Source organism: Felis catus, chromosome E2 (assembly GCF_018350175.1).
Source record: "Felis catus isolate Fca126 chromosome E2, F.catus_Fca126_mat1.0, whole genome shotgun sequence".
Classification (NCBI taxonomy): Eukaryota; Metazoa; Chordata; class Mammalia; order Carnivora; family Felidae; genus Felis; species Felis catus.
In genome coordinates, this window is record NC_058382.1 from 30,971,379 (window position 1) to 30,988,993 (window position 17,615).

General features: G+C 34.2%; 1 protein-coding gene across 12 annotated transcripts in view; it reads left to right on the forward strand.

The window, feature by feature from the left end:
* Positions 1-17,615, forward strand: part of CHD9 (chromodomain helicase DNA binding protein 9) — a 236,562-nt gene that overhangs the window by 177,266 nt on the left and 41,681 nt on the right. For all 12 annotated transcript variants that reach the window (XM_045046396.1, XM_045046397.1, XM_045046399.1 and 9 more), the window contains 6 exons: positions 207-386; positions 6,411-6,521; positions 11,392-11,588; positions 12,057-12,256; positions 16,884-17,043; positions 17,478-17,567. In XM_045046396.1, coding sequence (XP_044902331.1) covers positions 207-386; positions 6,411-6,521; positions 11,392-11,588; positions 12,057-12,256; positions 16,884-17,043; positions 17,478-17,567 — 938 coding nt within the window. The remainder of the gene's footprint in view (positions 1-206; positions 387-6,410; positions 6,522-11,391; positions 11,589-12,056; positions 12,257-16,883; positions 17,044-17,477; positions 17,568-17,615) is intronic.

Genomic DNA, 17,615 nt, shown 5'->3' on the forward strand with positions numbered 1-17,615 from the left:
TTATAGGTACAAGGCAAATCTTACTTTAAAGATAATAAGGAAAGTCAACAATTTCAATGTATTCTTTCAGAGAATTCTTTCTTATTTATACTGTAAACCCAAATGCAGTTTAAACATGACTCTTTGTATTTTGAAATTTTTTAGGGGTGCTTTCTCATTTTATGAATTTCAAAATAATATTGTTACCAAAACTATTTTCTCTTTAGATTCAACAGCTTTCCAAAAAGGAAATAGAAGATCTGCTTCGAAGAGGTGCATATGGTGCTATTATGGAGGAAGAAGATGAAGGCTCTAAATTCTGTGAGGAGGATATCGATCAGATTTTACTACGTCGTACAAAAACTATCACAATTGAGTCAGAAGGACGTGGGTCAACATTTGCCAAGGTAACAGTGAGTGATATTTTATAAATATACCAGTAATGTTTACTACTAAAAATAATTCCACTCTTACTCTACTAATCATTTGCAGAGTACCTACTTAATGTTTACGAAGTAAATAAAATGTTCTTTTCCTTCATTTCTTTTTTCTGATTTCTCATATCAAATTTCACATATACTGGAGTAAGAATAATAACCAGGAATAGTTCTATGTATTAGAGTAGAACACTTAAAATAAGATTTAGAAATTAAAGAACATCTATGCTGAAGTCAGAGCAAAATGTAAGAATGTAGGTTAAATCGTTAAATGGGGTAACTGACAGTAATTTCAAGTACTTAAAGAAGAGAAAGGATTTCTAATTTCATCTTAAATATTTAAATCTAATCTGGGGAGGGGAAAATTTGTGTCTGGAAAGGAAGTGTTAATAACTATCTTACTTGGGGAAAACATTTCAAAAGTTTACTAAATTCCTATATTCACCTCTACCCCCCCCCCTTTTTTTTTTTTACAAAGAGACATGATAAACCTATATCTTATATTCATCTGAGAAGTTTATTGTTGCAATATTCTGTGTCACCTGCACTGATTCATACAGACTTTCTCATTTTCCCTTTACTTCCTTTCTGTATCCCCCTGTCCACTTTCAACCTGGAAGTCTATCGTTATCTTTATGGAGAGCTCTGTGTTACAGCAGGTAGTATAGAGACTATATCCAAAATAATATCAGTCTTCAAATGAAAATTTTTCTCTTATATTCCTTCAGCAAAAATGAAATCATGTGTCAGGTACTTTGCTAAATACTGGGAATACTAAAATGAAAGGGTTCTAGTTGCTGAAAAAGTAGAGAAGAAAATGATTAATTTTGCATAAAATTGAAGAGCCAGAGAGTCAGGAAAGCCTTTGCAGAAAAATAACATCTGAGTCTTGAAGGCAATGTGAATTTCATTGTGTTACAGAGAGCATCACAAGAAATGAATCCTGTGTTGCTAAACTATAAGGAAGATTTCAAGGACTATGCATAGGCATGTGTAGATGCACAGGGAGATGAAAATGAAAGGATTAGGGAAGGTTAGATCCAAATTGTGAAGGGCTGAAAAAATTCCATTTTGAGGAATTTGAACTTGATCCTGAGGCAGTTAAAAAGCTTTTAAATCCCTTCAAGCAGAAAATGGACAAAATGAATGCAGTTTAGAAATTTAATGCTAGCAGCAGTGTAGAGAATGAGTTTGAAAGGAGGAAAAACTAAAGGCAGGGATACCGATTAGAGGCTTATATAGGATACAATGATGGGTGAACTAGGGTAGCGGAGTGCCACTTGAATCAACAGGAGTTGATGACCAGTTAGGAATGTGTGGAAGGGGGAGTCAAAAAGGACTTGAAGATCTCAGGCTTAAGTAGCTAGAAGGGTCATGGTATCCCTAAGTAAAATAGAGAATGCAAAAGAAGGAAGTTTATGGGGAGAAAACAATATACTGGGCGTTTACAGGGGATCCAAGAGGAGGTGTCTGGGAGAGTTGTTTAGGATACAGATAGAGATTTGAGAGTTCACAAAGAATAAACCTGAAAAAAGTAGTATTGTGGAAACAAAAGGAATAGTGCAGAAGTATAAGGCTGAGAACTACAACTGGTCACGATTGGGTAGATGTACCATGGCTTTGACTTCTTTTCTGAGAAATCTTGTTTACTCTGGGTTCCTCGGCTCTACCCAAGTTGTCAACACACTGCGTCCAGCTACTACAGAAATCACCATTGTTGGTTATTCCATGCCTAGAGAAAATCTTAAATTTGTTTTATTTTTTAGTTAATGTAGGCATATGTAAAGTGTTTAATGACCACAGGAGATTCCCAAGTTTACCATGCTAATGAGAATCATCATGAAAGCCAGAATACCAGAGTTTGAATTCTGACTCTGAAGCTGAGTAACCTTTAGGAGTCTTTCTTGTCTTTAAAGAGGAGAGCATAGGGGCATCTGGGTGGCTCAGTCGGTTAAGCTTCCAACTTTGGCTCAGGTCATGATCTCGAGGTCTGTGAGTTCAAGCCCCGCATCAGGCTCTGTGCTGATAGCTTGGAGCCTGGATCCTGCTTCGGATTCTGTGTGTGTGTGTGTGTGTGTGTGTGTGTGTGTGTGTGTGTGTCTCAAAATAAATAAATAAATATTTTTTAAGAAGACAGCATAATAGTCTTGGCCTTTTCTACTTTATAATAAAGTGCTAGATGAGTATTATTTTACTCAAGTATACTCTAGTCATAACCAGCTGTGCTCTAAGAATGTGAAATACTTAAGCATTTAAATTTCTATTTGAAATCCTCAGACCAGGGAGTAACTTGTATTTGAAAAAAGAGCCGGCTGAAGAGGTGCTTAAGTAGCTGAGCGAGTCCAGAGAATTTGCCTGTAGTTGTCCTAGAATTTGTTCGTTTCCACAGTTGTGTGGGAATGCCACTATGTAGTGGACATTTGGCATATTAGAATATGGCACCAGTATGTAGTGGCACCAAAGGTGCAAAGTTAGTAATATTTTATACTTTTTCCTGGAATTTCCAGACTTCCTCTGTGCTCAGTTATTCTTAGTGGTTTGGATAAATGAAGTAATTCCAATCCATCTCTTTGCATTTTCAAATAATTTTTAAAAGAAGCCATATATATGGAGCAGAGTGCATAATGAGACTGTTTATTTAGACTTCGTACATATCCATCAAATAAAACTCATTATTGGTAACTTGATAAGTGCTTATATCACCTGAACTTTATTTTGAGATAATTTTCATAAGGGCAATAAGGTGGATGCTAGAAATAGAAATGTTCTAGTCTGATTTTTTTTTTTCTGGTATAGAACAAGACTTTGAATTGCTTAATTTACAAAAACAAACCAGTCTGTATCAAGCTTCAGTGGATTGCTTATTTGTAAAGGCCCTTCTGTGCACCCACTATCTTTCTGCTACTTTCTAATGTAGAAAGATGGATTTCAGCATATAAAATACCTTCCTTTGTAAATAATAAAAGGATTTAATGACTAGAGGAAAACATTTAAGGAAAAATATTTTTGGAGGAATAAAAACGTTAAGATTTAACATTTGGAATTAATTGATAAACCTATATCTGATAACATCTTCTACAACAGGCATTTTATTTTTATAGGCATTAATTCATTAAAATCCAGAATTTTGAAAGTCATCTTGAAAATAGGCTATATGTCATTTAACAATAGCATCTAAAATTACTTAGAAATATTTTTTAATTTTATTTGAAAAGTAAATTTATCATTTTTCTTACAATGAATATAACAAAAGCTGCAATTGTGAAGGATAGTTTCTTCCAGGTAAATTATTTTAATTATCAACAGTTACTTGGTAGTAGAATAAAAGTGATTATCCACAGTAACATAGGATTTTTTTTAAGATTAGCAATCATAATCTAATATGTTCCAGAAATCTAATTGTTAATTTTTAATGGCTTTTCATATTTAATGTCTTTTCCTATTAAATGTCCATGTAAAGCAGATGCTCATTTGCTAGCTTTGTTAAATCTCAAGAAGCATGTTATCAGTGAAACTATATAGTACAAAATAAAACCCAAAGAACTTCAGTGAACTTTTCAGTGTTCCTGGAAGTTGATGAATCTAATTAATGAAGATTTGAAAGTATGGATATCATATGCCCTCAGTTATGAGAAATTCATTTCTGAATTAACAAGTAGAAGTCCCCTCATAGTTTAAGAATTACTTGAGCAAATTTAGATATCTCTTCCTTACACTCATTCATAATACTTTGTCATCAAATACTTCTATGCAGATGATGATGGCTACTACTTTTCATTTTATCAAGTTGGTTAGCCTGTGCTGTTTTAACTTGGATATGGGTTATTATAATATGTATTTTATCATGAAGAGGAGTCTGGCTGTACTATTTCTTGTTGCCACTGTGACATATCACCACAGCACATCTTTATTCTCTTATAGTTCTGGACATCAGAAGTCCAAAATGAGTCTTTACAGGCTAAAACTCCAGGTGTCAGTAGGATGGGTTTTCTCTGGAGGCTCCAGAGGAGACTCTGTCCAGCTTTTTTGAGTGCCTACGTTTCCTGTTTGTGACCATATTATTCTAGTCTCTGCTTCTATTGTCACATAGCCTTTTCCTCTTATAAGGACAGTTGTGATTACACTTAGAGCCTACAAACCTATAGTTTTAGAGCAAGCAAAAAAACCAAAAAACAAAAAAAAAAAACCATAAAATTTAAATTCATTTCTTTTTTAAAAATTTTTTTAATGTTTTATTTATTTTTAAGACACAGAAAGACAGTGCACAAGCAGGGGAGGGGCAGAGAGAGAGGGAGACACAGAATCCGAAGCAGGCTCCAGGCTCTGAGCTGTCAGCACAGAGCCCGATGCGGGGCTCAAACTCATGAATTGTGAGATCATGACCTGAGCTGAAGTTGGACGCTTAACCAACTGAGCCACCCAGGCGCCCCTTAAATTCATTTAATTAAAATATTTATTGCTATCACTTCTGTTTCATAAGTATGCCAGCAAAATGTACATTTTAAACATTTATAATATTCAACCCAGCCTCAAAAGAATGTTTGATGGAATGAATATACTTAATATTTGGTAAGTAGTGTCATGAACAGAATCTTTTAAGTTCATAAGAGGCATTTAGGATTTTAATTTTGTTTCTAATTCATTTGTTAGACACAGTCTAAAGATTCAAAGTACAAATATAGACAGCGGTATAATAAAACCTGTATACTTATCACTCAGCTTCAATAAGTATCAACTCATGCCAAACTTGCTTCATCATTACCTTATCCATCCTTCGTATTATTTTAAAGGAAATCCCAGATAGTATATATACAGGCATATGTATAATATATATGAAGATTTCTTTAACACACCCACAATACTTACCATTACATTCAAAAATCAAATTCACAGTGATTCCTTCATATCATTAGTGTTCCACTGTTCAAACTTTCAGACTTGCAGACTTACCTTGAATGTCATAAATGGCTTGTTTGCGTATAGCTGCTTTATCATCTCTTTAATGTGTAATTTTCTTTTAAAATGCCATCAAGAAGGGTTTTTTAATGAAGATTTTTATCATTTGAATATATCCCAGATAATTAAGCATTATCTGTAAGCCATTTACCAATTATATTCTCTTTTGAAAATAATTTGACTACATTCTTCCCTTTAACTCTTGTAAGTGTTCCCATGCATTTTTTAGGCTCTTTTCTTTTTTAAAGCATCACGTATCTGTACTGTTTGTTTCATTTTTATAAAGCACTTTGATAACTTCCTTTGAAGTGGTGTGTCTATTTTCAGGGACTTAAGTTTCAAATAACAGTTATTAGTTTGTAAGTGACAATGTTGAGCTGCAATATCTAAAGTTTGTTCCAACTAAAAGATTGTATGATTTCTACAATATTTAAGAAAGTAAATCATCTGTATTTTTTTTTTGTTTTTCTGTAATCTCTTAAATTTTTACAATGACTATGCAGTATTGTTGTAAGGAAAAGCGTTTTTAATGTAAAGACAGACTGATATTTTTTTTTATTTCTTATATCCTGTGTTGCATTTTCTTTAGGAGACCTATCTCTTTAAAAATGTGATGGAAATAAAGTAGGAGTATACCAGAAAATGAACTGTATAGGGCAAGCAGTTTTGAAATTCTTGTTCTAACCTAATTTCTTAATATTCATGTAGTATATCTAGAAAGCATATCTCTGTCCTGTGTAGCTTCTTGACCAAAGAGATTTGATCCTTACTTATCAAAAGCTTGAGTTAAACAACAGTAATAACTTACTTAATCCTTTCCTAAAAACTCCAGCCTATGTTGGCAGTGAGCCTTTTGCCGTGAGCAGATGCTGTGCTGTCTCAGACCATAGCATTTGGAGTATCCTTTGAATGTATGTGTGTATGCTGAATTCAAATACTATCCCCAATAAATGTGAGGAGATAATGTTGTAAATATACTTTGATAGATTTTCCTCTAAACTTCAAAACATTTTGAAAAACTGCCATTATGTATTTCAGGCAAGTTTTGTGGCATCTGGAAATCGGACAGATATTTCCTTAGATGATCCTAACTTCTGGCAGAAATGGGCTAAAAAGGCAGAAATAGATATAGATGCCATCAGTGGCAGAGTAAGTATTTCTTTCCCTTTGAAATATTATCTATTAGGATACTTTCTAATATTATAATATTTTAAGGTATTCAACTGTGTACTTACTGAAATAAATTTACTTCATAAATAAATCGATGTGTAGTATCTGAATGATCATATATTGAGTTAGGCACTGCTTCAATTTAATACTTCTGGTATCTATCATGATAGATTGTAATACAGGGAAAATTTAAGTTTGAATACTTATATTCTTAAAATTGTAATGTGTTTTTTAATTTGTAAAATGTCTTCAAATCATCAGTTATGTTTATTTTGCTCTTTAACTTTGTTTTCTTGGAGTCCTCTCCCATTAATGATGATCCAGTCAGATACAAAAGGAGAAAAAAAAACAGTCAAGAAAGTGGCAAAACTATTTCTTTTTTAACTTTACTTAGAGCTATGAAAGGGCCAAAAAGCTAAAATACAATTTGTAGATCTAATAATAACATAACTGTTTACTTCATAAGACACCTAATTATGTATAGGAATCAATGTTTGTGAATCTTATCTATTAGCAAGATAACTGCTAAATGATTAAAAGAATTCTATATTAAGCATTGATGCATGGGATCTATTTTAATAGATAGTCTTTTTAATTAAAATGTAAAACTTTACGATGAGAAATAATACCACTGCCATACACAATCGTTACTATTTAATGTGTTTCAGAAATATGTGTAATTATATGTGAAACAAATAAGTAAATTTGAAACGATATTTATAAAAACATCATTATTTACATATGGCATGTTTATATGTCTAAAAAGGCAATGGAGGGGCGCCTGGGTGGCTCAGTTGGTTAGGCGGCCGACTTCGGCTTAGGTCATGATCTCGCGGTCCGTGAGTTTGAGCCCCGCGTCGGGCTCTGTGCTGACCGCTCAGAGCCTGGAGCCTGCTTCCGATTCTGTGTCTCCCTCTCTCTCCGACCCTCCCCCATCCATGCTCTGTCTCTCTCTGTCTCAGAAATAAATAAAAACGTTAAAAAAAATTTTTTTTTAATAAAAAGGCAATGGAGGGGCACGTGGGTGGCTCAGTTGGTTGAGCATCCGACTTGGGCTTGGGTCATGATCTTGCAGTTTGTGAGTTTGAGCCACATCGGGTTTGCTGCTGTCAGCCTGTCAGCGCAGAGCCTGCTTCAAGTCCTCTGTCCCCCTCTGTGTGCTCCTCCCACACTTGAGCTCTCTCAAAAATAAATGAGCATTTAAAAAAAATAAAAATAAAAAGGCAGTGGAATCTGGAAGCAATGGAATTTTTTACTCATTAAAAGTATAGGAGCGCCCTGATGGCTTAGTCGGTTAAGCCTCCAACTCTTGATTTCAACCCATGTCATGATCTCATGGTTCATGAGATCAAATCCCATGTCTGGCTCTACACTGATAGCACGGAGCCTGCTTGGGATTCTTTCTGCCCCTCTCCTCACTCGCTCCCTCTCACTCTCTCTCTCTCTCTCTCTCAAATAAAATAAACATTTAAAAATAAACAAATGAGTTTAATGAATTAACTGGATAGAAGATAAATACACCACTTAGCCTTCTTAAATATTGGTACTAACAGAAGTAGAAAAATATAATGGAAGAAAACATCTATTCACAGAAGGAAAAAAAGATACAAAACACTTAGGAGTATACTTACTGACAGATGTATGTGATTTAGTTAAGTAAATTATCAAATTTAATTGGGAGATTTGTCAGTTGGCAAGAAAACTACATATTTTAAGCATTTTAAGAGTTTGTAAACATAGGGGCACCTGGGTGGCTTAGTCGGTTAAGTTTCCAAGTTTAGCTCAGGTCATGATCTTGTGGTTCATGGATTCGATCTCTGCATTGGGCTCTGTGCTGACAGATCAAAGCCTGGAGCCTGCCTCGGATTCTGTGTCTGCCTTGCTTTCTGCCCCTCCCCCACTCGTGCTCTATCTCTCTGTCTCTGTTAAAAATAAATAAATGCATTTTTAAAAAATTTAAAAAAAGAGTTTATAAACATAGAAATGCAACCAAAATCAAAATGTTAACAGTTTTTTCATATAACCAGACAATATGTAAAGTTTCCCTGGAAAAATGAATTGTCAAGAATATTAAATGTTTATTTTAAATGCACTTTTAGGAACCTGTCTTACAGCAATAATCATACAGGTACAATGATAATACAGTACAGTGATGTTCATTGCCACATTTTTTTGTTTTAGAAAAAACTTGCAAACTAATTAAACCTCTTAGGATAGAGGATTAGTGCATGCATTACTGTCTAATGCAATAAATAAAAATAATCATGTAGATCCCTATGTACTAGTGATATAGAAAGAGCTCCAACACAGTTAAATTTAAAATATGAGGAAGATATAGAACAATGCCTATAGTGTGATATTTGTGAGTTTTCAAAAGTCTCTGTTGGGGATCCAGAAACACTCATATGCATTTATGCATTCATCCAACAATGAGTCAAGTGCCATTCTCACATTAGGGACAGCGTGCCCAAGACAAAGCAACCACTGCTTTTACACAACTTATGAATTCTCGTAGGTGAGACAGAAGTAAACAAGTGCATAAGATAGTTTCAGAGAGGGAAGAAAATGAAACAGATGGCAGAGAATGCTGGGAGGTGTAGAGACAGCATTAAGCGACGTGGTCAAGGGAGGTCACTCTCAGTTGTGCTGAGATTGAATGACCAGAAAGAGCCAATAATGTAAAGACATGAGGAAAATCTTTCAAGGTACAGGGAATGGCAGTAAGCCATTGGTGGAAATAAGCTCTGGTATTCCAGAAATAGAAATGACATGGCAGTGTAGGCAGTGAGGAGGTGATAGGCAAGGTCAGAGACCATAGATATGGGTCACATTATAGGGCCTTGTATATTACCTTGGGGAGGTAAGCACTTTATAAATAAACTTTTATAAGCACTTACTCATTTAATACTTGTACAGTTACATTTTCTTATTTATGCTTTGAAAAAGACTTTTAAAGGTTTTCTGAAAATGAAGTACAAAGAAGGCAGAGTAGCATTATTTACTATCTATTAAAACATAATGTATTTTAAACATGATTAAAACAGCATGCTACTGAGAAAAAGATATAAAGAGTAAGAACAAAATAACAGAAAAAGATCAAATTATAAGTTTTAATAAAGAAATATTAGAGAAAAAGGCATTATATAGTAATCATGACTAGAATATTGAGTTAACGTTGGGGGGAACTTTATAATGATATACTCTATACCAAGTAAACTCCAATTTGCGATAAAATTTTTTTTTTAATTCTTTGAAAGCATGAAAAAATGGAAAAACTAGATTTCTGTTTTATCAAATACTTGGTGGGAAAACATTCTAAATTAGAAAGAAATCACAAAGGAAATGTTTGGCATATGCAAATACATAAGACTACTTAAGTACTTTTTCCATTAAGTACTCCAAAGTACTTAATGGAAAATAAAAGGGCAATTAGACTGGTGAGACTTATTTATAGCAGAAATTTATATGAAAGTCAATATTGTTATTATATGAAAGCTCATATAAGGTGATCAAAAATACATCAAACCACAAAAGATTGTGGGCAGAAGACTTGAAAATTTACTCAAAAAATACAGTTAGGGTTTTTGGTTTTTTTTTGTCTTTAAAGAAGCTGGGGTGGGGCAAAAGGACAACTCTTTCTTACTGAAAAAAGGCTGATTAACAAATATAGAAGGAATAAGAGAAGAGTTCTACCATGTATTGACCACAGTAATAATTGTAGCAGACAAGACCCATTGATGAATTCTAAAATTAGTGGGTAAAATTGAAGGAGAAACAGACTTTTTCCATATTCTCAAAGAATATCTTCCTAACTTGGAAATATTTCATTGAAGGTAAAAAACATGTCAACTTAAGTTGTTTTGAATGAGTTAAACTGAATTAAACATGGTGAGGTTCATACACTTAATTACCTTGCTTTTTGTGTATTAATATAACTCTTTTGGAAAGGACTAAAACATGTTTTTGGATCTATAAAATATTTAAATCCTTTGACCAGTATTGGTATTTCTAGATATTTCCCTTTTTTGGATTTATCTTTAGGATAAACTTAGATTACAAATATTTATTTTAATGGGGCACCTGGGTGTCTCAGTCGGTTAAGCATCCGACTTCGGCTCAGGTCATGGTCTCACGGTCTATGAGTTTGAGCCCCGCGTCGGGCTCTGTGCTGACAGCTCAGAGCCTGGAGCCTGCTTCAGAGTCTATGTCTCCCTGTCTCGCTGCCCCTCTCCCATTCATGCTCTGCCTCTCTTTGGCTCAAAACTAGGTAAACATTAAAAAAACATTTTTTTAACAAATATTTACTTTAGCATTATTTATTTTAAAAATTGAAAACGAAGGCTCTTGGGGGGCTCAACCTGTTAAGCATTCAACTCTTGATCTCAGCCCAGGTCTTGATCTTAGGGTTGTGAGGTCAAGCCCCTCTTTGGGTTCCACGCTGGGTGTGAAGCCTACTTAAAAATAAGGCGAAAAAAAATTGAAAACAATCTAAACTATGAATTAGGTAAAGAAAACTAAGATGCATAAATATAGTTTAAAAATATATTATGGTTATTATATAAAGCATAACACAATAACTCTCATATTAATGATAAGGCCAAATACCAAATTCTTTTCATCCTATGACTGTGATGTCACAATATTATATGTGTATGGTAATAAGCATTTTAAAGGAATATAAAAATTTTTAAGTTGATCTGGTAGGTTGATGAAATTGTTAGTAATTTCTTTTTCTGACTTTTTGTAATTATCTTATTGTTTGTACAATTTGAAAGGTGAAGATATAAAACATTGTTATAAACAAAATAGTAAAAGGACCTTTAAGTAATAGCTGTTAACAATTTTACAGAACAGCTTGGTTATTGACACTCCAAGAATTAGGAAGCAAACAAGACCCTTTAGTGCCACAAAAGATGAGTTGGCGGAATTATCTGAAGCCGAAAGTGAAGGGGATGAAAAGCCCAAACTCCGGAGACCCTGTGATCGTTCCAATGGCTATGGAAGAACTGAATGCTTTAGAGTAGAGAAAAATCTTCTAGTTTATGGGTAAAAAAAATTTTTTAATGTTTCTTGTTAATAGTCTATATAAAGTTACAGAAAACGTACACTGTATTCTAGTGTATTTTTTCATCTTGTTAGAATCAATAAAAATCTATTTTAAGTAGATTTAAAATACCCTACATTTATATGCTTAACATATATTTAATAGCAGAATGATGGAGTATCCTTAAGTTTTAAATTATAAATGTATCACTGAAGTCAAATTCCTTGTTTTTCTGAGAGTTGCATATTCAATAATATAAAATGGATAATCTTGTTATCCATTATTGAATAAGACACACTTGAAATCACTATACCATGGTTCTGCATTTTATACTCAGGGAAAAAACTTTATTAGGTAAATCCTATTCATGACAAATGTGTTTTTTGTAGTTTTCAAGCCTTTTATCCATGAGTTCTGTTTTTCTCTAGAACTTGACTAAATATTAATGTAAGTTTACCTTTTTTAACTAGATGGGGCCGATGGAGAGAGATTCTGTCTCATGGTCGTTTTAAAAGGCAGCTGAATGAGCATGATGTAGAAATAATTTGCCGAGCCCTCTTAGCTTATTGCCTTGTTCACTACCGAGGAGATGAGAAAATTAAAGGCTTCATATGGGATCTCATTACTCCAACTGAAGATGGGCAGACGCGAGAGCTACAAAATCATCTGGGTAAGAACATTCTTTCTTATTACATTTATGTTCAGTTATATAGGTGGCACCATAGTACCCTATAAAGTGTTGAAGCACTGTAGAGTTAACACTAATGAATCCTTAAGCTTCACGCTCAATTCAAGTTCCAACTTAGAAAATACTAGTGTTATCAGTTTCGTTGGGTTTCACATACAGGTTTACGTGCAGTTTGGTTATTGATCCAACATAAATCCGTTTGCAGGTTGTTGTCTCAGAAGTCTTCCCTCATCCATGTTCATATAGATCTATCTCATTTTTAAAACTCCTTTTTAGTAGTTCATAGTGTTGCTATTCCATAGTTTATTTAGCATCTGCTTTTAATGATGGGCACTTAGGCCATTTCTCACTGTAGAGAATTAAAAAACAAGTTTCAGTGAAGATCCTTCTGCATTTATTCTTGTTCATGTGAATAAACCTTTCACTAAAATAAATACCATGAAATGGAATTGTCGAAGGATAGCTTATGTACATCCTTAGTACCTAAAATGTGGTCTATGGGTTAATAGCGTCAGCATCTCCTGAGAGCTTCTTAGAAGTACAGAATCTTGGGCCTCAGACTTACTGAATCAGAAACTGAACTTTAACAAGTTCCTTAGCAATTAGTATGTATATTAAAGTTGAGAAACACTGATGTATACATTTTAAGTTTTCATAAATACTTTAATTTGCCATCAGATATGACTATACCAGTTTACAACTGTAAATTGTATATATAAGGTATATATAAGTCCCTTTTTCTCCACATCCTTTCTAATAGAACATTCTTTTCTGCATAAAGTAATTCTTTCATAGCATAAAGTAATTGATTTTTCTGTAAAGATAAAAAAGATTACTATACCCTGAAAGTTGTGTTACAATTTTGTTCTATTTAATCAACACATACCTGTTATAGTGTCTACTGTGTGCTTCTTGTGCAAGGTAGTGGGAAGATAAGAAGAAACAAGATCCCTGAGCTCATCATGAACTTTGCATTCCGGCCAGGTAGATAGACATAATAAGAAAGAAGATAAATAATTACAGAATGTGATAAGTACTGTGAGGTAAATAAAATAACTTCTGAAATGGAGAAAACAGAAAGCACCTATTTTAGATTAGGGTGATCACTGGAGGCTGTCTTAGTTGCGGGCAATTAAATCAGTAACGTGCAGAACTGACTTCAGGTAAGGATGGAAGATGGACACAAATATAATCTCACTCTTCCTTGAAACCCCACTTACATGTCAGTGAAGAGAAAAAAAAATTAAGGCATTACACTTGATAAATTCTACAGACAAAAGTCCTAGTTTCTTCAACAAAGTGGGGGCAGGCAGGTAAAGAGGCTATCCAAAACCCGTGGCTCTCAGCCAGACATGATTCTGTGCCTGGTCCTGCCACCATTTAGGATTGTCACTGCTTTGAGCATGTCACTAGCATCTAGTAGGTAGAGGGCATGGGGGTATAGACAGCCCTGCACAATAAAGAACTATGCAGTTCAAAATACCAACAGTGCCGAGATTGAAAACCCTGCTGTAACCTGAAAGATTTGAGTCCTCAACTGCTTGCATTGTGGGGGTCTTATTTCATTCCTGGTTGAAACGAACAGCGCAGGGGATTTTTTAAAATTATCTTTTTTAGATAATAGTAAATTTGAATATCAAGTATTAAGGAAGTATTATTTGCCTTTCTTGGGGCTGATAATGGTTATTTTTTTAAAGGAGGCTTTGTCTTTTATATATCGCTAAAAGAGCCCCACATTGAGGGTAGAGATTACTTAAGTAAATAAACTTTAAAAGGGGGGTGGGTATCTGACTGGCCTAGTCAGAGGTGAGTGCAGCTCTTGATCTTGGGATTGTGAGTTTTAGCCCCACGTTGGTGGTAGAGATGACTTAAATAAATAAATTTTAAAAATTAATAAATAAAAGATAGTCATATTTGTTCATGAAATGATTGGTGTCTTAGATTTACTTCAAAATAATATAGGAGAAAAAAAATAATAACATAGAAGGTTGGGGAGTGAACAGGGTATAGATGAAACAAAATTGACCATGAGCTGATAATTATTAAAGTTGGATGACAGGACATTGTGATCCTTCATATTACTCCATCTGTTTTTGACTATGCTTAATTCCATAATTAAAAAGTAAATAGGCATAAACCCTCAAAAGAAGAGAGAGAATGGGAGAGGAAATAGCAACACAGTTTTGGAACCTGGAAGCAAATAGATGAGTGGTGACTAACTCAACCAACCAGAGAGAGTTGAATCTTAGGTCAGCAGTAGGAAAAGGCAACGACCGACTGGTTTGCTGCACAGATTACCCAAAAGTTTCAGCTTGTGACATATCAGGAACCTCTGAAAGTAGGTGTAAAGGACAGAGGTTTTGACTACAAGTTGTTTAAACAGAGTTCAGATTGCTAAATATCCTCTTCAGTTCTGTGTCATCAGGATGAAAAATGACTTAAAGTTTGTTCTCTAGGGAGAGTGAAGTGGAGGGTCTCTGGGTTGCATTGGTAGTTGAGGTATGGAGCTCCTAAATGGGGACCGAATGAATGTATGTATATTGAACAATGTCATACTCAAGGAAGAAGACTAAAGAATTTTCTTTGCGGAGTCTGATCAGGGCAAAACCCAACAATATGAAGGGTAACAGCAGATTGCCCTTCAGTGAGTCCCATCAGACCATCTGTGTCAACTTTTTGGTCTGTCTCAAATATGAGCAAACAACCAAGGATACCAGACACCCGAGGAAAGTTTCCAACATGAGAGGTGGAGACAAGAAACAAACCATCTAAATGAACTCGGAGGAAATAAGGACTATGCAAGGAAAAGAACTTTTTTAAACCAGCATTAATATCTTTAAAGATACTTCAAATATACTGTGATTTTGGAGGAAGAATAAGGTGCTGTAGAAATAGTCAAGCACAACAGATCTCGTGTAAATTATAAATTAGCATGTAGCAGAAGTGAAAAAATAAATAGGATTATGTGATGAAATCTGAAGCAGTTTTGTTAAAGAGAAGTTTATATGGAATATCTACATATTTTATTAGGAAAAGTTAAGTATGTATATTTTTAATTATGCACTGGTTTCCAAATCAGAGTGAGGAGGACTCTGGAATATAGAACAGTATTAACATAGAACAGAATAGCAATTTAAGGTGGAGGGCATTAATTAGGATCAAAAAGAGATACTACACAGTAAAATGACTGATCCATAAAAGGAGATATAACAAGTATGAACTTTATACACCAAACAAAATGGTCTCAAAATATAAAGGCAAAATTGCCAACATTGTCAGAAGAAATGGACAGGCCACAGCATGCTTCTGTTTACCATTGTGGCTGGTAGAGGACAGCAAGGAAAAGAGATACGAGGTAGAAATTGAAAGGAATCAAAACTGTTTTTTTAGTAATTGTTAAAAATTGTAAGTGAAACAACTCAAGCATCATTGAGTTTAATAGGTAGGTGGTGGTATGCAGTGATACTCAGACAATAGATTTTTAACAGCAGTTAAAATGGATAAATTACAGCCTTGTGAGTCAGCAAGTATTAAATCTCAAAAAAATACCAAAGTAATCAATAATTTGCAGAATTGCATGTGAAATACAATGTCTGTAAACTTAAATATTTCTCCAACCTATGAATACAAAGAGGCATGGAATGAAAAGACAAATTCAGGGTAGTGATTATCTCTGGGAAGGAAGGAGTGAATTGAACTTCAACTATGCGTATTCATTTCCTTTAATAAAACACTGACCAAATATGGAATATGCTAAGGTTAAGAGTAGGAATATATTTTCTGTAGTTTTGAAATATTTCAGGGGCGCCTGGCTGGGTCAGTCAGTAGAGCATGTGACTCTTGATCTTGGGGTTGTAAGTTTGAGCCCTACGTTTGGTGTAGAGATTACTTTAAAATAGTAAAAGAAAAAGAAATATTTCACAACAAAAGTATCACATAAAATGAATATAGCTCTCTTAAACAGGAATCCACAATGACTAAACCTAATGCAGTTTTGAAAATCAAGAGGCCAAACTTATTTTGTAACTAAAGAAACTAAAAGCAAAGCAGAGGTACAGGTTTTAGCTTTTGGTTTTTACATTTGGAAAACAAATAATGTGTTTTAGAACAAAATGGAAATCACAGTGATTAATTTCAGATACAAAATTATTGGGTGTTTGTGGGGAACTGTTAATATGGGTGTATAATCATCATGTTAACTTACCTTGCTATTGGGTCATTATTGTTACCATTAATATATATATTTTTTTTAACATTTTTTTTTTTTTTTTTGAGAGACAGAGAGAGACAAAGCGTGAGCAGGGGAGGGGCAGAGAGAGAAGGAGACATAGAATCTGAAGCAGGCTCCAGGCTCTGAGCTGTCAGCACAGAGCCCGACATGGGACTCGAACCCACAAACCATGAAATCATGACCTGAGCTGAAGTCGGAGGCTTAACCAACTGAGCCGCCCAGGCGCCCCATGTTACCATTAATATTTTAAAGATCTCTATACAGCCTGCACAGACCTCTGAAAGTCTCCAGAAATTTCTTGTGTTGAAAAAAATGTGCCAAATTGCAAATCTTTCTACAGATTATCCCTGATATCACGTGTCCTTCTCATTTTAACAGGCCTGTCAGCCCCAGTACCCAGGGGTCGAAAAGGGAAGAAAGTAAAGACTCAAACAAGCTCATTTGATATACAGAAAGCAGAATGGCTTCGAAAATATAATCCTGAGCAGCTACTTCAAGATGAAGGATACAAAAAACATATAAAACACCACTGTAATAAGTAGGTAGTAGGGTATTTTTAACACAACTCTTTAGAAGTTTATATTTTTGAATTTATTAAAAATCTTAAAGCATGCTGATTTTGAGTACAGAGACAGTGTGGTCTAGGACCAATCCTAATCTTAATCTTACAGGGTATCCTTCAGCAAATCATGGTATACTTTTTGTGTCACTGTTTTCATCAACAGAGAGAAATAAAACTGGCCTCCAAATGATCTCATTGTATCTTACTTGGATATTAAATAATGATGATTGTGAAGATTTTGAAGAAACCTATTTTATATATATGGTAGTAATGAGATTTATTTAATCAGAAGTAATTATTTAATTACAAAAATTCTGTTTACAAATTCTTTTCCAATTTTAACCTCATGGATGAATTTTCTTTAATGATTAATATCTTTGTGTCTTTTGATTTCCTTTCCCTCATTTTAGGGTTTTGCTTCGCGTAAGAATGCTGTATTATCTAAAGCAAGAAGTCATTGGAAATGAGTGTCAGAAAGTATTTGATGGAGTTGATGCAAGGTAAATTAATTAAATAACCTGTTGATATTTTCAGTAATATACAGAAAA